Here is a 22,454-nt window from a genome sequence, read left to right on the forward strand (position 1 = left end):
TAATTCTGTCATCGAAACCTCAGCGTATGTACCTTTAGACAGCATCCTGTGCTTTGTGGGTTTCCTATCCGGGCTTATTCCGTGTCTCAGACCTAAGCCAATAAATACCAAAACCTTCAATTTATTTGTTCTTCCTCGATTGTTGTAGAATTTCCCTGAATACTTAGAATTTACCTAAATACATTTTCTCATAAATATGTTTTTTAAATTAATGGGTAACTAGAGGCAGGTTTCCTTTCTGTCATATAGTTTTAAGTTTATGGCTGAAACACACACCGACTACGTATTGGGGAATGGGAAGGTCTCCTCGCCTCTCCTATCATCTTTACTCAGAAGCACTGCAAGGTGTGCAGAGCGGGCAAGTCATTGTCAGAACGGCCAATAGTAACCAGCTTTTCCAGAGTAAATGGAAAGCTCCCTCAGGAGGCCACTTTCTCAGCCGACCATTCAGAAGCTAGTAGAGCGAGTCTCTCTCTTTTTCTTTTCCGACCGAATACAACTTGCACAACCATTTCCAGGCTAAATAAGGCTGACGGTGTGTTATTACATTTTGCCCAAATACAGTGTCAAGGAATGAAAATGGACAAGGAAATGTGCGAGATAAACTGATGGTGACTTGGGGTTCCTGTTGCAGGTTATCCTAGAAGACGTTGCCATGTTGCATATCGAACCAGACCAGTTCACTTACACCTCGGACCATTTTGAAACGATAATGAAATACGCTGAGAAGCTAATTCAGGAAGGGAAGGCGTATGTGGATGATACTCCTGCCGAGCGGATGAAAGCCGAACGAGAGCAGAGGACAGAATCCAAACACAGAAACAACTGTAAGGCACAGTCAGCGTTTGATGTTTTACTGATGTTCTTGTGCTTTGCGCCTTGAGTAGAACGTGGTTTCTTTTCTGTGAAAGACGCTGGTTTAAACACATTTGGGAACATGATTTATATATTAGTTCATCTCTCACTAATCTTTTTTCTTTCTCTGTCATCTTTCTCTTGTTATTTTGGGAGCCTCACAATTGCGCGTTAGGTACGCGTGCCCTTTGCATCTCACGTACTATGTACAGCCTTGTGCACTTCATTCTATTGGAGTGATTCCTTCTGTGGCATTTCTATATTTTCCTCAGTTGAAATGCTTAGCCTTTGTAGTGTTTGGTGATAATATTATTCATGCTTTAAACCTTCCTTTCAGCATGTGGGTAAATGTGAACATAACCTATAATCTTGGTGTTGCCCTAAATCTTTGAAATAGCACTTGACAAAAACGCACATCTTTCTTATTACTTGTCCTTGGGCTTTGGAATTGGCCTATATTCATTCTATAATTATGTTGCCGGAACTTCCACACTATTATAGTTAAATCTTGAACGTCACATTTGGGAAGTAAAGTCAAATAGTTATAGAGGTCTTTTATCAAATAGTTATAGAAGTCTTTTTTCTTTTTAAGTTACCAACTGGACTTTTAGACTTAACTTGATCCTTTGAGAGCAGGTCATGTGTCCACCATATTTCAGTAGTTTCCACAGAGAATCATTGTTTAACGGGTCATTTTATCCAAAAGGTTTTGATATTCTGACATAGGTAAGACCATAGTCACTTGGGATGTAGCATTCTTTTTCTAGGATTAAACTTGTATCGCTATCTGTTTTCTATCCTCTCATTTTCTCGGATCCAAGGGTGTCCTTCTTCCCACTGGAATGACAGAGGGGCTTTCAGGGAGTCCCCAGATTCAGGCTCTCAGCCTGAGCCTATTCTCCTGATGGGCCGCATGGACCGGGCCAGACCGGGCTGTCCCTGGGCAAAGGAACAGGGTGCTTCCACTTCAAAGGCACAGGGTTAATTGGAGGGGGGCCCGTTGGGTCATGATGGAAAATGGGAAATGCGGAGAAGAGAAACGTCCAGGCTGCATGCTTCTTGTCTTAGCCTTCATCAGTGCTACACGTAGAATGTATTGACTTCTTCTAAAAGTTGTTTATAGAGGGCATTTTCTAAGTGTCTTTTGAAACTTCTGCATTAAAAAAACCAGTGCATTTACTCCTCCTGGCACCAGATATTGGAACTATTATCGTACTTTTAAACTGCTGATAATATAAAACCAGAGCATGAACACTTATATAAAATTACAGGACTCTTAAATTTGAATTCAACTCAATTAGTAATATGCCAGATCAACTAATATAACTCTCATTTTGTAGCTGTTGAGAAGAATCTGCAGATGTGGGAAGAAATGAAAAAAGGGAGCCCGTTTGGTCAGTCCTGTTGTTTGCGAGCAAAAATTGACATGAACAGTAACAATGGGTGCATGAGGGACCCGACACTGTACCGCTGCAAAATTCAGCCTCACCCGAGGACTGGAAATCGATACAAGTAAGGTGATCGCCTGCCAGGCTCCGCTCCGATGCTCCCTGTGAACTCGGAGTCGGTACAGGATGGAATAGTGATGACTCCTGGTCTTTGCTCATCGTGGATGAACTGGGCCTGTGTACAGCAGGCAGCCTGCCGGGCGAACACTTACCAGTTAAGGCTCCACATCATTTCTAAGATGCCTTGTATCTGTAGAAGTCCCCGAGGCTGCCTGCAGTTGCTTTGTAATGTGTTGATTAGATACACTGTGGTATCTATTTTTTATTTATCTTTAGATGAAGATACTTGTCTTAGTTTAAACTTTGATTCTGCTAGGCATAAATTCATTCATGAATGTGACAGAACTGAAAATTTACAGAAATAGGAACAGTAAAAGAAAGTATGTGTTTTTAGTTTCTATTTAGTTTCTTGTGTGGGTTTTCAGGTTAATAGAATTTTTTCTTTAAAAGGTTCCTCCATTAGATTACTTCATAAAGTAATCATAGAATGTTTTCTTATACTTTGAAGAAGCCTATTGCATACTCATACTGACTTTTAACTTGAAGAGATTGGTAAATATAATGATTATCTGGTTGGTTAGTGTGACTTTAAGTAAACTTGGGCGGTGTTGATGTGTGGCTCCTTGTTTTACTAAGCACATGTTTTGGATACATTTGGAAAAGTGAATTTGCATCCACATTTTCAGTATCAAATAATTACGAAGCCTAATGCAGGAGCAGTAATACGTTTTTTTAAAATTCAAATTAAAACTGCTTATGTGCTGTGTACATTTTTTTAGGCAGAAATTTCTTTTAGGTGTATTCAGTCTTAAATGGAATTTTAATTTACCTAATTTTTTCCCTCTTATCTCTTCTTGAATGCAATTATTACAAAAGTAGTTTACTTGAGTGTGAGATTAATAAGATTGAAAAGCTAAATTCTCTCCAAATGATTGTATCTTGCTTCCTACCATGATGTGCATTGGTCATTACAGAAATATGGTTGTACAGTTGGCTGTGCCAATACCTGATTGTCTTTTAAATTGCAAATTTGCTTTTTTGTTTGAATATTGAGTAGGTAACCAATTCATTATTCTCAAAACCTGATAATGTTTTGATATACTTTGATTATTAATAGTCATAAAACATGTTGGGTTTTAAGAACTTCCTAACTTGTAAAGACTATGTTTTAAATTAGTATTGCTGCTTATAATGCCTAATCTAAGATAGAAAGGCTAAAATGCTTCTTGTTGATGTGTTAAATATTCCGTTTTTCCCTAGTGTTTATCCAACATACGATTTTGCCTGCCCTATAGTGGACAGCATTGAAGGAGTTACACATGCCCTGAGAACAACAGAATACCATGACCGAGATGAGCAGTTTTATTGGATTATTGAAGCGTTAGGCATAAGAAAACCGTACATTTGGGAATATAGTCGGCTAAATCTCAACAACACAGTGCTGTCCAAGAGAAAACTCACGTGGTTTGTAGACGAAGGACTGGTGGATGGATGGTATGTTTACTGTTGAATGGAGGGGAGCAAGGGCATGGTAGCTCAGTGACTTTTTAACTGCTGTGAGGCTGGGAGGACGATGGGAGGAGGTGGAATGCTAGGCCTGTGGGGTTTCTGTCCTTGTTTTTATTTGCTCTGGTGCATCAGGTCCCCCTTCCCCTTTGTTTCAATGCTGCAAACATAGAGCACATTGTGGGCCATGGTGCGTGGGAATGACAAGCACATGGCGTACATCCCCTGCACATGGGGGTACATACTCAGCGTTTCATAGCAAAGTACTTGAGAGTCTGGTCCTTCGGAGACCTGGTCTCCTGGTCATATGTACAGCAGGGACCTTGAATGTTTGTGAAGTAAAAAGCACCTACTGTTTAATGCCCGGATTTTCTGTATTTGAAGTGTCACCCTGTGTCTTTCTTCAAATATGCTTGTACTGTTTCCAGTAGCTGACGTGAGCAGCTTTCCTCATCCATCCACTCGGGCTCTGGGTTGTGATCTACCCAATTATTACAACCACCTCTCAGTCCAAATATTTAACAAGCTGAATATAATATTACTCGTTAAGGTATTTTGTACTCTGCATCTACACATTAAAAAATCTAATTAATGCTGAAAAATGTCCGTTTCCCAGGGATGACCCCAGGTTTCCCACGGTTCGTGGTGTGCTGAGAAGAGGGATGACAGTTGAAGGACTGAAGCAGTTTATTGCTGCTCAGGTGAGTGATGTTCCTTTCCCAGATTGTCTGCTGGAATTTTCAAGTGTCTCTTAATACCCCCTTGGTCTTTCTTATTTCTGTTCTTTCTATTCCTTGTTTGTGCCTTATAATGCAAGGGCAAATGTTTTTTTAAAAAGAGTATGTTTAGTACTCTTTACACTCTGAGAATGGGAAACTGACAATGTCCTAAACTCCTAAGCCGGAGTTGGACAAAGGCAGCTGGAGTATTTTTACCCAGTGCAGTAGTGACTGTTGACTCTACCTATTGAAGGAACCAAATTAGCTTGTACATAATAAGTTTGTATTCCAGCGGAAATAAACTTGCAAGCAATTACTGGGCTTACTTTTTCTAACATGCACAGCTACAGTTAAAGGAATGTTTTCATTACTTCTTGTCCTTTAAGTCATTTTATTACTGTTTTTCCAGGGTTCCTCGCGTTCAGTTGTGAACATGGAATGGGACAAAATTTGGGCATTTAACAAAAAGGTAAATGTTCTGACTCTTACACCCCTTTTCTCATGTCTGACTCCTACCTGTAGAGTCCATTAGCGTGCTCATGGGAGAGGCAGTTTTGTGAAGAGTATTATCATTGTTGCAGACTTACAGGAAAATGGAATATTTTCCCTTTTTAAACATATAAAGAGCGTTAAGCCTATTAACTGTACCAAACGAGTAACAGTGATTCAAGCAAGCAAACTTGGAGTGATGGGGAACAGTAACAGCTTTTCCTTAAATCGTTTATGAACACTCTGCATTCATTTTTCTGCTTTCAAGCTGCGAGCTCTCTGTAAGAAGGTATTAATGCTTTTATTCGCCTTACTTAGCACAAAGCTTCTAGCATATCTTATACCCTGAGCTGTTGTACAGCTTTGAAGCACAATCACATTTATGTAAGACTTGTTTATACAAACCCATTGAAAATGCACTATTCCTAGTTTTTAAAAACGTGGCAAAGGGAAGATTTGACCATTCCACTGTTCCCTTGTGAACTGAGAGAACACAGTTTTAAAGTTACAGATTCCGTTGAGTTGTATTAACTATGATTCCTGTGTCTTACTGAATCTAGCTTTTTAAAAAGCGTTTCTTAAACGAACTCAAATGAGGAATACTGCATATTGACACTGTCAATAATACTAATTGGAAGCAGATGCTTGGACACTATAATAAGGCAAATCATTGAAGTGCCGTGTTTCAGACTGTGGTTTCTGTGATTGTGTTCCGTAAACTCTTTCGTGTTGCTGCTTGATTTGCTGATGCCTGGCCTCAAGAAGTAGCTGCTTGTCTCGCATGTGTCTTGAATTTATTTTTTTTAGTCTTTTGTGTTTAGTCAGTTTTTTGATCCATAAAGGAGTGATTAATTGGTTCTTTCTGTTGCTGCAGTTACTAATAATAAAGTAGAATTTATAGGCAAAGTTAACATTGATGTACTTATTATTAATAGTCCAAATTTTAAAGGTTTTCAGTTTTAATAAAGTTACAGATGTATACTTTGTTCGAATATACGAAATGCATTTCACTATAGTCATATAGTTCTGTATGTTCCTCTGTCTTCCTTCCATTTTTTGTCCCTGGACAAATCACTTTCAGCTCCTTCAATAACTCTTTTGGTATTTATTGCCCGTTTCTCTAAATGATGTGTGTTGCTACTTCTTGACTTTGTAGTTCTGGGCCTCATCAGTTGACTTCCCACCATGGAAGATGAGGTCTCTTTCTTTCTCTCATAACTTGTTGGTTTTCTTGTAGCTGATTGTTTTGGTCGTTGTGTGTCCTCGGCCCCTTAATTTGTTGAGTGTTCTAATTGTGTCTCAGACTCCACATACATTGTCTAACTTCCCTACCAAAGTGTTTGCATGCCCAGGTATCCCTTCAGCTGCAAGTTCCACCTGGAGACATCTCTGCCCCAGCCTCGGTGCTGCTGGGCCTGATCTCTACCCCCATCAGGCTTCCTCCTCTCCCTGCAGGTCCCTTTGCTTTTGTTCGCTGGTGGATCGTCTGCTTCGTGGATCTTCCTTCTCTTTGTATTACCTCTTGCTTGCCTCAGGAGCTCCCTGAGAAGGGGGCCTGGGATGGAGGTGTTTGAGACCTTGTCTGTGGCCTGTGTGTTCACTTTGAGATTTCATGATGATGTGCCATGGTTTGGGTCTGTTTTCATCCATATCCATGGGAAGAACATAGGGCTTCCAGGCAGTAAACTCATTCCTTCAGTTTTGGGAAATATTCTCGAATTTGTTCTTTCCTTCCTCTTCCTCCTTCCTCCTTCCTTCTTCTTTCTCCCTTCTTCCTTCTTCCTTCTTCTTTCTTCTTTTCCTCTAGAAAGTTTTCTTCTCTCTGGAACTCTTCTTGAGCAAATGCTGGGCCTCCGGGACCGGTCCTCTGATTCTATTTTTCTATCTTTCCATTTGGCTCTACTTTCTGGTAGATCTATTCAACCACCCTTCTGCTGAGTTGTTCATTTATGTTCTCATAGTTCCAAGATTTCTCTTCTCTGAATTTTCAAAATAACTTCCCCTTCCTGCTTCATGGTTATATTTATTTATTTATTTTTAAAATACATTTTTATTGATTTCAGAAAGGAAGGGAGAGGGAGAGACAGAGAGAAACATCCATGATGAGAGAGAATAATTGCCTCGTGCACGCCCCCTATTGGGGATTGAGCCCGCAACATGGGCTGGTGCCCTTGACCAGAATCGAACCTAGGACCCTTTAGTCTGCAGGCTGACGCTCTGTCCACTGAGCCATACCAGCTAGGGCTAATAGTATTTTTTTACTTAGAGCATTTGTTTCCTCCAGGTTATTTATTTTGGTTTTTTGTTGATATTAAATGCAGTTTTTCAGATTTCTGTTTAGCACTGGTTATCTGCTCAAGTTTAACATGGGAAGAGACTAAAAGAATGATTGGAGGCCTTAAGAGAAAGAGTTGGGCTTGCCCAGCCCGTGTGTTCAGTGGGTGAACATCATCAGTACATGCACTAAGAGGTCGCTAGTTCGATTCCCAGTCAGGGCACATGCCTGAGTTGTTGGCTCAACCCCCAGTAGGAGGTGTGCAGGAGGCAGCCAATCCAGATATTTCTCTCTCATCCATGTTTCTATTTATCCCTTTCCCTTCCTCTCTCTCTAAAAATCAATAAAAACATTAAAAAAATAGATTTCCACACTTCAGATCATTAGAATCATAGTCCTTTACACTGAAGTGGCCTGAAAATCTCTGCTAGCCAAGGCCTAAGGGGTCATTATAGCTAGTTAGTGTGAGAAACAGCCTGCTGCTCTCGTCAGTTGAGGAAACAGCTGCAGGAGACGGAAGTACGCTTCTCAGGTTGGTTTTAGCTTCTTTAAAACAGTTGTATCTCACCGTCTTAAACACTGAGCCAAGTGGTCACAAGTTAAATCTTTGATCATAGAAGAACCCTGAACTAGTAAGAGACCTGTAAGTCTCTAGGAAGGCAAGGCTGAAGCTGTCAACCTAGAGAGGCTGGTGCTGAGTTAGTACTGGGGGAGGAGAAGCAGGCAAGGGGAAATTAACTAGCTTTTCATACTCTTGTGAGTGACCCTCTGAGAATGGTTTCTTCTCTGAGTTTATTCAGAGTTTCCACAATGTCATGTTTCCAGAATACTTTTAAAGCATACAAAAAACGAGTAAAAAAATAAAGCAATCATAGCCACTATTTCCTGCATCCTTCAAATGGGAAAAGATCATTTCCATTCCTTTTAGATACATTTGCTTCTACCTACATTTTTCTTCCACGTGCTTCATTTAGTGTTTTAAACACTGCTTTTGTGATTGGTCATCATGGAAAATTTTAACTTGAGCAGTGAAGTGAGAAAAGCACATCGGACCCGAAGGCCATGCTCCTGCTGTGTTGGAGGTAGAGTAGGTTAGAACACAGTGATGAGGACAAGTCATTCAGTTAATCTGCAAATATTTATTGATTCCCTGTGTGTGCCAGGCCCTTGCTAGGACTGGGAATACAGTGGTCCCTGTAGATAGAGCATGCAGGCACGTAGAAATATTTTGTTTACATTTTTAACCTACAGAATTGCCTTATTATAGTGAACTAATGCTATTCTGCTTTTGATGGTGATGCATTACCTAAACCTGATTATATTCTAGAAAATTATACTAAAACACACATTTATATTTCTTCAAAATGGACTTTTTCAATAATACAGGATTGAAGATCATATCTACCTGTAGGGTTAATATGTAATCCCACAGGATAATCTTTCCTTACCTTCTAATCGCAGAGTTAAAAATTACTTTTCTCTCTGCCCGGTGTGATTCAGTTGGTTGGGCTTTCTCTTGTGCACAGAAAGGTTTCGGGTGTGATTCCAAGTCAGGGCACATGTCTGGGCTGCTGGCTCGATCCCCAGTAGGGAGCGTGCGGGAGGCAATGATGGATTGATGTTTCTCTCCCTCTAAAAATCATTTAAAAATAATAAAACTAAAAAATTACTTTCAAAGTACTATTATGCTTTAAGCAGTTGGTTTCTTTCCACCTGTGAGTCCTCATTCTTGGAAAGGTGGTCTCGGTCCTTCCTGTAGCCTTCATTTACGATTGTTCCTCTCTTTTCTACTGACAGTCAAAATGCTAGAGGAGAGTTAGCTGATGAATAAAAAAAATTAGTAAATGCAGTAACAAAGGAAGCCAGTTAGTCTTCCTGTGCTGTTTATGAAATGGAAAGGAATATCTGAATGTTCTCACACGAGGGCACATTTGTTGCAGGTGATTGACCCGGTGGCGCCACGATACGTCGCGTTACTGAAGAAGGAGGTGATCCCAGTGCACGTCCCGGGAGCTCAGGAGGAGATGAAAGAAGTGGCCAAACACCCCAAGGTCACCCTGCACACTCAGTGCCGCTCTGTCCAATAGAAGGGGCAGGATAGCAAATGAAAGGGAGAGCGTGCTCTGGTGGCCAGAGCGTGGTTTGGGGATCGTTTCTATCCAACATTATTATTATTTTTTTTTAATATATTTTATTGATTTTCTACAGAGAGGAAGGGAGAGGGATAGAGAGTTAGAAACATCGATGAGAGAAACATCGATCAGCTGCCCCCTGCACACTCCCCACTGGGGATGTGCCCGCAACCAAGGTACATGCCCTTGACCGGAATCGAACCTGGAACCCTTGAGTCCGCAGGCCAACGCTCTATCCGCTGAGCCAAACCGGTCAGGGCATATCCAACATTATTTATCAGGTTGCGATACTAATTGGAGAAAAGACTTTGGGGATTTCTTGCTGAAGACATTTATCCTAGTAAAATCCACAGCACATCACACAGAACTTACACTCAGTTGGTGCCTGATTTTTATTCTGTAGAGATAGAATGCATCTCTTCTCGGAGGCCTTTTGAAAGATGAGGTATCAGTTCATGTTCCTTTCTTTGTGTGGAAGCTGAGGTGTGTTCTCTCTTAACTAGGTTATTCACTAGCTCTTACCTTTGTCTTTAAGCCAGAACATTGGACCTAGTAATATTAAGTCACAACTTGTACCCAGAGTTTATCACACTGCTCTTTGCTCTGTTTTAGAAAATATCAGTAAAGTGAAAGTGTTATCTGTCTAAATTAGAATGTAAATCTTAAATACGGGTTGCAGGGAGCTCCCTGTAGTCAAGCTATGCTTGCCATCTTGGGTGGTCATGACTTCCTGGGTTGTCTTGAAGGAAAAGTAGGTTCTTTTAGTCCAGCTTTGTGAGTGGTCTGTAAATATCCTCATTATACAGTGAAGGTTATGTTCAGATACCCGTCATACACCAGCAGACTGATGGACTCATGACCTTACTCATCACCGTGTTACGCTCCTAGAGTCACACAGATGGTGATATGCATCATGAAGAGCTATAAATATTCTAGGCCGTAGCCTTATGTGATTGGCTTTCTATGTGTGACATTAGCTGTTTTTTTAATTTTAAATATTTGAGTTATTTAAGGGGAGCCCTAATAAGATTTGGGGGAAAGAGGGAGAGAAAGCTTGATTGATTTGGCTTTGCCTTTATCTTGCATCTGATTATTCAGTTCAACTAGGTGAACAGTGGCATACGATATGTATCACACACTACAGTTAGCTTAAACGTGAAGTTCACTGAATGTTTTAAAATGTAAATGGTGAGGATAAAACTTCTTAAGAGTGCTTATTTGTTAAAGTGACTGTTGTAGTCAGATAGCATGAGTGACGTTAGTGCTTATTAAACAAGAATTAATTGATAGGGAAATGTGCTTTATATGATGAGTGGATTTCTTAGTTTGATCTGTGAAATTTTCATTGTCATTATTTCCCTCACAAAGTGTTCTATATTTAGCCTGCCAGTATTCTATTCTGACCCCACCGTAATATAAGTTGTAGCAACATACTGGTTTTTCTCAAATGCATTGGTCCAATTATTGAACCATTATTAAACACATGCTATCTAACATTTATTTCAAAAGATCTTCATATATTTTTTTCTTTTGAATTCTCTCAAACAAAACCTGAAATTTAACAAGTATAGTATTCTTTTTATTCCCCAAATCTCTTTACCTTCTTCATGTAATATAGAAAAAGCAGAAAATTTATCTATATATATATATACAGTTCTGTCTTTAAAATTTGTCTTCTAAAATATGAAGGTCCCTAATTTTCTGCTTAAGTGTGATATCTGTCCTATAATCTGTAGCAGAGGTCAGGAATGACTTTATTTTCTCCTTTCCTGCAAAAGCAGTGAGGTTCTGAGGATAGCAAAGCAGATTCTGGTCGAGGACACTTAGAGACAACTACTGTTCCAGCTCTGAAAACAGTGCTTTAGGTTGGATGTAATCTCGGGCAGACCACCTCATGTAACTCATTGGCATCAGTGGTCAGTTGACCGACCCAGGTCACGGGGCTGGGATTCCAGCTAGCACAGATAACTTCTTGGTGAAAGAATAAAATGGAAGAATAGGTGCATTTCCACACTGGGTTCAACAAGTTGTCTTTTTAACCGACACTTTGCTTTATTCATCAGAATCCTGACGTGGGCTTGAAGCCCGTGTGGTACAGCCCCAGAGTTTTCATCGAAGGTGCCGATGCGGAGACGTTGTCGGAGGGCGAGATGGTGACATTTATAAACTGGGGCAACCTCAACATTACCAAAATACACAAGTAAGAACTTTCGTTTGTTTTCAAGTAAATATGGGATAAAAGTGTGCTGTGTTTATTCACTTATTAAAAATTACTTGGTTCGTCGCTTCTCGGCCTTTTGGCTAAGATCAAGTGTAGTATCTGTTCTTATCAGTTTAATATCTGATACGTCCTCTATCCGAGGACATTATATTAAATGTGTTTTTGGAGCAGGGAGATGGAATAGGAGCTTGCTCCGTCCACTCCACGCATCGACCCGGTATTGCAGTACCTCCGGGAACAAAAGAAAAAAAAAATTACTTGGTTCATGCCCTCGCTGGTTTGGCTCAGTGGATAGAGCGTCAGCCTGTGGACTGAGGGGTCCCGGGTTCGATTCCAGCCAAGGGCACATGCCTGGGTTGCAGGTTCGATCCCCAGTAGTGGGCATACAGCAGGCAGCCGATCAATGATTCTCTCTCATCATTGATGTTTCTCTCTCTCCCTCTCCCTTCCTCTCTGAAGTCAATAAATATATTTTTTAAAAAATAAAAAATAAAAATTACTTGGTTCAGATACATTCATGTGGCTGAGTGGTAAATTTACCCAGGCATAAGTACTGCAAGTTCTGGATAATGTTTTTTCCATAGATGTTCCATTTTACTAAGAGGGTATCAGGATAGCTTTTGCTTGTGATGCTGAAATTTATTTCATCTAGATATAAGAATAGTTTTAATGTTTTAGGGTCCCTGTTGATCATCTGATTCTCATTTTATAGTTACCTGGTGGAGGGATTCTTTGGACAGAATTTAACATGTTCTCTATACAGAAATCAGCTTTAAAATTAATTGTTTAATGATGAACCTGAACTTTCCAGTGGTTATATTGTGCTATATTTATAATTTTAAGATTACATCAATGGAACAAAATATGCGAAGATTGATTTATGTAGACTCTGACATCTTAATTGTCCAGTCATTGCATATGATTTTAAGTAATTGCTAAATGTTTTATAATACATTATTTTAGGTTTTTAAAAAAATACTTAGTATGGCTGACTTTAAAGTTTGTAAATATGTTCATGGTCTTCACCAGATGTATGTGGGTCTGTTGTCCAGTGGATTCTTAGTATCTTGATAGCAGGGATTATATTTTATTTATAACCAGTATATGCCTGGCACATACGAAAAACTCAAATTTTAAGTGTTTGGTTTGAAATTTTTACAAAGACAATTCCTGATCCATTTGTTACAGATACTGTTATGGCAGTTAGGGTTTATGTTTTAAAAACACTTTGCAATCTTACACCTAGAAACGCAAATGGAAAAATTGTATCTCTTGATGCCAAATTGAATTTGGAGAACAAAGACTACAAGAAAACCACTAAGATCACGTGGCTTGCGGAGACGGCCCATGCTCTTCCCATCCCAGCGATCTGTGTCACGTACGAGCACTTGATCACGAAGCCAGTGCTGGGAAAAGACGAGGACTTCAAGCAGTATGTCAACAAGAACAGTAAGGTAACTAAAAGAAACCATACTTTGTCTCTCCCTGCTATGTAAACTTCTCTTGAGAATTTTTAAAATTAGTTTTAAGTATTTGATTCCTCAAATACAGTGGAAGAGATTTGTAGAATTTTATTAAAATAAGAAGATGTGAAAGAGTAATGTTTTCGTTTTACAGATGATAGTAAGGCACAGTGAGGTTAAGTGATTTGCCTGAGGCAGACACTAAATGGTTGAGCTGGGATTCAAACCTAGGCATCCTGGCTCTAGAGCCCTTATCCGTAAGTGCTTTTCAGTCTGGTGTGCATCGTTCATATTTATGGTGGGAAACTATTTTATACCTGCAGGGACTCCAAGCAAGTTAGTTTAAAGGTTTTCTGAAGCCTGTCAGTTTATAAATGTTAACTTCGAAAATTACAATAAATATAATCGTTACTTATTTTAATACTTCTCTGTTCTATTGTGTATGCTTATGTAGTAAAGTTTTTAACATATCTGTGTAAAATAGGAATATTGCAGCTCCTGGAAAGACTGTTGCATTTAGTGCTCTGATTTTTGAGAAAGTGTCTTTTCATCTTATCACCTTTGCAGCATGAAGAACTGATGCTTGGGGACCCCTGCCTTAAGGATTTGAAAAAAGGGGACATTATACAGCTCCAAAGAAGAGGGTTCTTTATATGTGATCAGCCTTATGAACCTGTCAGGTAAATAAGTGTAGCTGAACAACTAAAGGAAAATGCTTAACGTTCTTAGAGTGCATCATACTTTAAAAATTGAACTTCACAAAAATGTTGTACCTGGTAATTCTCTATTCAGTTTGATTTGTTCTTCTGTATTTAATATTTTGGACTTTGATTAGTGATATCTTTGAAACAGCATAATATTCACAAATTCATTTCTGAAACTAAACCATCTTGTAATTCATCTTCATGTAGTCCAAGTATAAAGAAAAAATTTCTCCAGAGCAGATATGCAAATGGCCCGTATGCACACACAAGCTGCTGAGCATCATTAGCTACAGGGCAGGTGCAGATCAAGGTCACCGTGAGATGTGCCCCAGACCCGCTAGGATGGCCATAACCACAAAGACAGGCAATAGCAAGTGTTGAGGAGGTGGAGAAATTGGAACCTTCATACGTTACTGGTGGAAATGGGAAATGATGCAGTCACTTTGGAAAACAGTGTGGCAGTTCTTCCAAAAGTTTAAAACATAGACTTACTATTTTACCCAGCAATTCTACTCCCAAGTATATACTTAAGAAAAATAATGTGTTCACACCGAAACTTGTACCCAAAGGCTCATAGCAGCATTATTCATAACAGCCATGAATGGATAGACAAAAGGTGGTTTGTTTATGCAAGAGAATATTATGTAGCCGTAAAAAAGAATGAAATTCGTACTGATTGATGCCAAGACGTTCATGACCCTTGTAAGCATATGCTAAGTAAAATAATCTAGTCAAAACAGACCACGTATTTATATAAAGTGTCCAGAATAGACAAGTCCATAGAAACTACGCCGATTAGTGGTTGTCAGGGTCGAATGGGGGACTGGGAGTGATAGACAAAGGGTTCGGTTTCTCTTTGGGGTGATAGACATGTTCTAAAATTAGATAGTGGTGATGGTTGCACACGTCATATCATCCTTGAGTTGTGGATTTTCAAAGGGTGAATTTTTATTTTCTTTTATTGATTTTAGACAGAGGAAGGGAAAGAGAGAAACATAGATGTGAGAGAGAAACATTGATCGGTTGCCTCCAGCACGTGCCCCAACTGGGGATCGAACTCACAACCTGGGTATGTGCCCTGGCCAGGAATTGAACCCACCACCTTTTGGTATATGGGACGATGTCCCAACCAACTGAGCTACCCTCCCAGAGCAAAGGATGACTTTTTTGTTATGTAGATTATATCTCAATAAAGCTATTACTAATAAATATTGAAGAGATGCATTGATCCTATTGTTACTACATTCTTTCTCTTCCTTTTCACTTTGGCATTTACTACAAAATTTGAAGAAATTCTTTGCTTGCAAATAGTCTCAGGGCAGTGGAGTTTGCTAGTTACCCTTTAGAATTGAGAAATTCTCAAAATAAATATTTTGCAGGAATTGTTCTGCTTCTAAGCAGATAGGTAGATGAATTACCTTTTATGTCAAGAGTGAGACCGTTGGCATCCACTGATGCCCTTTCTGGTGCCACGTGGAGTACATGTACTTTTATCCTGGGCTTAGCATGCTCGCATTTATGGAAGTTTATAAATTGGAAGTTTATAATTAGCACAGTCGATTTTTATTAATGTAGTAATTTTTTTAAATATATTTTATTGATTTTTTTATAGAGAGGAAGGGAGAGAGAGTTAGAAACATTGATGAGAGAGAAACATCGATCAGCTGCCTCCTGCACACCTCCTGTTGGGGATGTGCCCACAACCCAGGTACATGCCCTTGACCGGAATCGAACCCGGGACCCTTCAGTCCGCAGGCCAACGCTCTATCCACTGAGCCAAACCGGTTTCGGCTAATGTAGTAATTTTTAAACTACATAGAAGAACCTCTGATTTGACTAAGAGAATGGACTATTTATTTGTATTTAAGAGCATTAGCACAGTGCCATCGACTCAATCTAGGAATTCAGTTTTTTTTTTGTTGTTTTTTTTTTTTTTTTTTAATATATTTTATTGATTTTTCACAGAGAGGAAGGGAGAGAGATAGAGAGAGTTAGAAACATCGATGAAAGAGAAACATCGATCAGCTGCCTCCTGCACATCCCCCACCGTGGATGTGCCCACAACCCAGGTACATGCCCTTGACCAGAATCGAACCCGAGACCTCTCAGTCCGCAGGCTGACGCTCCATCCACTGAGCCAAACCGGTTTCGGCTAGGAATTCAGTTTTAATTGCTGTTCAGATAATTTGGTTCAAATGTACTTTTCTGGCCCTTCCTGTTCTCTTCAGCCCACACAGCTGCAGAGAAGCACCCTGTGTCTTAATATACATTCCTGATGGGCACACCAAGGAAATGCCGACTTCTGGGTCCAAAGAAAAGACCAAAGTAGAAACACTGAAAAATGAGGTAAATACTGTCTCTAGTAAGTACTTAAGTGCAAACAACTACATACATATTATATCCCAATAACTTAGTAGCTACTTGAAAAAATAATACATGTAAGTTGAAAGAAAAGAAAAACATTTTATTTAAAAAATACTTTGTTCTTAAATGTTTAATATTTTTATTCTTATTTTTATTTCACCTTTTGCTTATTTTATTTTTTTAGATATGTTTTTATTGATTTTAGAGAGGGAGGAAGGTAAGAGGATGGAGAGATAGAAACATCGATGGGCTGCCTCATGCCAACCCCCTACTGGGGATCGAGCCTGCAACCCGGGCATGTGCCCTGAGTGGGAATCGAACCAGTGACCTTATGGGTTGACACTCAACCACTGAGCCACACCGGCAGGACTTTATTTCACTTTTGCCAAGATATGATGTCCTTGAAAGAATGTAGCACGTTCTAATGTTACAGCTGAACACCTTGAACTTGTGGTACACACAGATGTGGGCATCTTGCTCTGTTTGCCTCAGACACTTACAGTACCCGTGGCATCTGGTGAATTTTCTGTGGCACCTGGAGCACCTGATGCATAGTTTGGATGTGGCAGTTGGGAGTCATTCAAGATTTAGCATCAGTGAGGAAGACAGTTTGGAGGGTGGGTGGGATGTCGGATTAGAAGGTGTTATAAGTGGTTAGAGCAGCCGTGGGCAAACTAGGGCTCTCGGGCCGGATCCGGCCCGTTTGAAATGAGTAAAACTAAAAAAAAAAAAAAAGACCGTACCCTTTTATGTAATGATGTTTACTTTGAATTTATATTAGTTCACACAAACACTCCATCCATGCTTTTGTTCCGGCCCTCCGGTCCAGTTTAAGAACCCATTGTGGCCCTTGAGTCAAAAAGTTTGCCCACCCCTGGATTAGAGGATGAGAGTATGGAGGACAGAGTGTAAGACATGAATCCAGGGTGTAGAATTGTTAAGACAGTAACCTCTAGTTTTGTTTTGGTGACTAGGTAAGTGGTAAAATATCTGAGCTAGGGACGGCAGGTGCGTGCAAGTTTATTAGGAGATACGAGTTCGAAACTATTCACAATGGGAATGTCGTGACTTGAGCTTTTCATTTACACAATAAAAACTGGTCTCTGATTTTAAAATTTTAATTTGAAACAAAACAGTTTGATTTAATTTGGGGGGAGACATTGAACATGAATTAATTGTCGTGCTTTTGGTTTCCTGTCTCTGTAGACAACGACTCCTGTTAAGGAAAGACCGGCGGCCCCTTTGACTAATACTAGTGCTGCCTCTGAGGGCCCCGTGGTCCTTTACAATAAGGTGGCTGCCCAAGGGGATGTGGTTCGGGAATTGAAAGCCAAGAAAGCAGCAAAGGAAGATGTCGATGCAGCTGTAAAACAGCTTCTGGCTTTGAAGGCCGAGTATAAGGAGAAGACGGGCCAGGAATACAAGCCTGGAAGTCCTCCGGCGGCGGCGGCACAGGCTGTATCCTCTCCATCCTCAGCAGGCCCCCCGGGAGGCAGATCTCTGTACGATGAGGTGGCTGCGCAGGGGGAGGTGGTGCGAAAGCTGAAAGCGGAAAAAGCCCCGAAGGTGAGTGTGCTGGGGGGAGCCAGGCAGCCTTGTGAGGAGGCCCGTGACCTCCAGCTGCTACCGTGGACTCGGCTTCCTGTGGGACGTGATGTTTGTAGACTGTCTGCTTGAACATTTCGACACAACGGTCAACATTTACTGACACCTGCCCTGTGCCAAGCCCTGGAAACATTAACAAGCAGCAGCTCGCCATCACCTGCTGGCAGGGGGAGGGCTGGGGGAGACGCATGCTGGCACAGTCCTGGGCCGTATGACCGTGATGTCTAAATTGCTGAGAAATGCTGTGGTGCGAAGTGGCAGGGAAGGAGGACACGGTTCATGATGTCGAGCCCAGCGGCTCGCTATACTTCTCTGTTCGGTGACATACTCTAGTTTTAGAATTTCCTTCTACTTTTACTCTTACTGGAACGTCTTAGTTGTAATGAAGTCGTTTGGCCATCTTAATTTTCCTTTTTATAATATTTCAAGTTGTAGTCTTGCCAAACAAAGGTGTGGTAATTTTTGTTGTTTCTCTGTGTGAAATGTGCGCCATCTGACTTTAAACTCGAGTGAATACTTCCAGTGGCAAAGTGGAGCTTCTTTCAGATAGGCCTCTTTCTGTGGAAATGGTTGCAGGACAGCCCCTTCACTTTCCCCCATTTCCTTTCTCTTAACTGATGGAAGTTTCTGTTTTTCTTGATTCTTGTATGTCTGATGAACTACCTCCTTTTTCTTAGGATCAGGTAGGTTTTGCTGTGAAAATATCCTGAATTCTAAAGTAATGTAAGTGAGAGACGGGTCGGGAGTATCAGTCAGACAGCCACCCCCTTACTGGTGTGCGATTGCCTTTCCCTGTGCTCGCTCCGTTGGTGCTGCTGTGATGGCTCCAGGTCTGTAGGCGGCAGAACACTGTCTCATAAAGTAGCTGCCCAAGGAAGTGATTGCTGTCCCGGATGCCCGTTCTCGGAAGGCATACCCATGCTTCCTGCCTCCTTGGCCCCCACGTGGGTTTCCGGCTTCCGGTGGGTGGCTCTCAGCTCTGGTCGAATTGGCAGTAAGACTTGGGTAGGGAGAGCTGCAGGTGCTTTTTCTCTACCGTGGCTTCCCGGTGGCATGTTGGTTTGTGGTTAGTACTGCCACCAGGTAAGGCTTCTGGCTTGAGTCCTTTGCCTGCGTGGCTGGCCTTCCCTGCTGGAGTCACAGGGTCTCATTTGGGCTGTTTCGTTCTTTTTCATGATGATTATGTTGAAGTATCAGAGGGAGTGATGTAACTGTTCTTTAGTTGGGCCCAGCTTGTGTGTTTTTCTCAGTGTTGTATTTACCTTCTGTTTAGAAATGAAGAAAATAAGGTTTATATTGGCCATTTTGGGGTGGTCTGTGTTCCGATTTTATGAATTCTGACTCCTCCTTACCCAGGGCTTGGTCGCTGGCAGTTTGCTTGACTGTTTTGTCGTTTATTTGTCTGTTTACATAAGGAAGAAGAAAAGTTAACAGTACTAAATATGTACCTCTTTCTCCTTGACCACAGGCTAAAGTCAATGAAGCTGTCGAGTGCTTGCTTTCGCTGAAAGCTCAGTATAAAGAAAAGACCGGGCAGAATACGTGCCTGGGCCAGCCCCCGTCACTCACGGCTCAGGTTCAAGTCCAGCCAGAGCTCTGAGCCTTGTGGTCCAGAAACAGCGAAGCAAAAGTGCTTTTCGATCAAGTAGCTTCTCAAGGGGAAGTCGTTCGGAAGCTTAAAGCTGAGAAAGCCTCTAAGGTTGGTGTGCTGTTCTGTGTGTATCTTTGTTTCTCACGTTACCCGCTATTTTCTTTGCCTGGAACACTTCCTGCCCCATGGAATCTGGCAAACTTCTCATGTTTCAGTTTCCAGCTCTTTTGTCTTGTCTGCTAGAGAAGCCTTCCGTGGTCCTTTCTCCCCCAACTAGATCTGATTGCAGTCTCCTAGGACACCGCCTTTCTCTGACATAATACTTAACTGCCCTTTATTTCAATTGTTAAATTATCTGTTTCTCTCTGGTCTGTAAGAGCCTGGAGAATAGGGACCTAGACCCCAGCAGTGCCTGGCTCACGGAGGCCCTGAGCAGTCCGTGCTCTCTGTTGGACTCATTCTCCTAAAGCTCTTCAGTCTAGAACAAGTATGTCAAACTCGTGGCCCGCGGGCCACATGCCTCATTTATTTGGCCCGTGTTAGCCTTTAAGTTTGACATGCTTGGTCTAGAACGACAAGTTTTATTTTGAACCATGGTGTGGTTTATGCTCATTGTATTACCTTTATACAAATAGGACTTTTTGGTACAGATTCATTTGAGTGGAAGACAGACAATGTTACAGGTTTCGAAATTTGACCAGTAATGTAGACTGGACTGCTGTCATCTTGGTAGTGGTCACTGTTCCACCTGTGTGATTGAGTGGCTCTTAAACTGCGGTTGGACATGTGCTCTGCACTGGTGCCTTCTCAGAGGCGTGCTCCGTGACAGCTCTGTCCGTACAGCCAATGTGGCCATTGTGACTGAGGAGCCGGATTGCTAATTGATTTACTTAAGATCAATTTAGAGGTCAATAGCCACATGGGGCTAATGACTACTCTTTGGACAGTGCAGTTATAGCACGATTTCTAAGTCACTCTCTTGCACAGTCCTATCACTGTTCCTCATATTCACTTATTTATTTCAGAAGTTAGTACATACAGCGTTCTCCCCCTTCCACACACCCCTCTGCCTTCAGTGGTGTTCTCAGATCTGCTTCTACAGCCTCGGGCAGGGCTTTGAATTAAACACCATCCTGTTCTCTTGCTGAACCGAAGGACCAGGTGGACGCGGCTGTGCAGGAGCTCCTGCAGCGGAAGGCACAGTACAAGTCTCTGACCGGCGTCGAGTATAAGCCCGTCTCTGCCACTGGGGCCGAGGACAAAGACAAGAAGAAGAAAGAAAAGGAAAATAAATCCGAAAAGCAGAATAAGCCTCAAAAGCAAAATGATGGCTCCAAGAAAGAGCCCTCTAGAGGCCAGGGCGGTGGTGGGCTGCCACCCAGCGGAGCCGGCGAAGGGCAGGGCCCCCGGAAGCAGACCAGGTAACCACCTCGGGAACGCCCTTCGCTGGGAAGCAGTGTTTGGAATGCATTCGACTCTTACATTAAAAGGAGTTTTTTGTGGTTAGTTTGACTGTCACACTAAGTCAGAGAATGCTAAAGGTATAGTGTCAGCAGGTAGCTTTTGTTAATTTTCTGTTTATTTACTTAAATGGGCAACACATTCGCTTGCTGGTTCAACAGTCTCAGAATAGAGAAAGTTCAGTGAAGTCTCCATCCTATGCTTGTTTTCCATCTTCCCAGTTCCTCCGACCACCGTAATGAATTGGTAACCACTGTTAGTAGTTTTTTCTGTGCCCACTGAGTAGGTAACTAAAAGCAAACATATACATCTTCCGTCCTCTCCCTTTTTTTAAAAAATATATTTTATTGATTTTTTACAGAGAGGAAGGGAGAGGGATAGAGAGTTAGAAACATTGATATGAGAGAAACATCGATCAGCTGCCTCCTGCACACTCCCCACTGGGGATGTGCCCGCAACCAAGGTACATGCCCTTGACCGGAATCGAACCCGGGACCCTTGAGTCCACAGGCCGACGCTCTATCCACTGAGCCAAACCAGTTAGGGCCCATCCTCTCCCTTTTAACACATGTGGTACCTAACTAGACATGTCGGTTTGCACTCTAAACAGATTTTTTGAATGAAATTCTTTTGTGGGAACTCACTAGGATTTAAAGTGGGTTTAGTTGTATATAAAACTAAGCTTGTTCAAAAACAAAACAGTGGTGGGATAGGTGGTGGTCTAGCACTTTCCAATCTGTGCACATAATGTGATTCTCATCTCTAAGCCCCATCCAGAACTTAGAGTGAACCTTGTGCTTGGTTCCGTGAGCGGCTTAGTAGGAGGAATCACTGTTACTAACAGCCTCTGTCCTGAGAGACTGTGTTTTAGATTTGTTTAGCTGAAGTTCAAGTTCTGTCTCATGCTCACATCAAACACAGTCTCTTAGACAAGAGGATACCGCAGTTGCTTTTCTTGCCTATTGACGGGGTGATCAGATGCACAGAATAGTGGAAGAAAGACTAGAATTTCCATCTTTTACCTTCTGACTACTTGTGAAGGGGCAGGTTTAAGATGGGCATTTTTTGAAATGTTTCAAATGGAGAATTCAAGTATAAATACACTAAGATTTTAAACCAAGAAAGCCTTGTTTACAAACTCTAAAACGATGTACTTTCTATAAAACAACTCATGGGTAGATTTTTCTGTGTGCATCATAAGACGGTTCCTGAGTAATTGTTCATGTTTCAAGAAAAGGATTATTATCTAGAATAGAATGAATATAGAAGAGATATCAATATAGAAATTACTTATACTAAAGAAAAATGAATATTTTGACCTTTAGAGGTTTCTTTCTGTTCAACCTAGAAGCAATTGCTGAATGAAGAAATTTATATTTTACTGTTCACATTTGTAGGTTGGGTCTTGAGGCAAAAAAAGAAGAAAATCTTGCAGATTGGTATTCTCAGGTGAGTATGCATTCATTTGATTTTTATGTATTAAATTTCTCAAAGGCAACTTTATATTTTGGTTCTGAAGTCCAGACACAAAATAATAAAGTATATGCCTTTAATAATACAT

At 41.1% G+C, this 22,454-nt stretch overlaps 1 protein-coding gene and 1 non-coding gene across 2 annotated transcripts in view; both read left to right on the plus strand.

The window, feature by feature from the left end:
• Window positions 1–22,454, plus strand: part of EPRS (glutamyl-prolyl-tRNA synthetase) — a 44,636-nt gene that overhangs the window by 11,169 nt on the left and 11,013 nt on the right. The window contains 15 exon segments of the mRNA XM_006094327.3: window positions 250–301; window positions 635–827; window positions 2,196–2,367; window positions 3,624–3,857; window positions 4,486–4,570; window positions 4,998–5,057; window positions 9,293–9,403; window positions 11,548–11,684; window positions 12,952–13,159; window positions 13,736–13,848; window positions 16,101–16,218; window positions 17,443–17,802; window positions 19,310–19,540; window positions 20,588–20,853; window positions 22,291–22,342. Of these exon segments, the coding sequence (XP_006094389.2) occupies window positions 250–301; window positions 635–827; window positions 2,196–2,367; window positions 3,624–3,857; window positions 4,486–4,570; window positions 4,998–5,057; window positions 9,293–9,403; window positions 11,548–11,684; window positions 12,952–13,159; window positions 13,736–13,848; window positions 16,101–16,218; window positions 17,443–17,802; window positions 19,310–19,540; window positions 20,588–20,853; window positions 22,291–22,342 (2,392 nt within the window).
• Window positions 11,766–11,956, plus strand: LOC111827116. The gene has a single exon (XR_002830612.1). It is a non-coding gene; the product is annotated as a U2 spliceosomal RNA (small nuclear RNA).

Source organism: Myotis lucifugus, unplaced genomic scaffold (genome assembly GCF_000147115.1).
Source record: "Myotis lucifugus unplaced genomic scaffold, Myoluc2.0 scaffold_133, whole genome shotgun sequence".
NCBI classification, from domain to species: Eukaryota; Metazoa; Chordata; class Mammalia; order Chiroptera; family Vespertilionidae; genus Myotis; species Myotis lucifugus.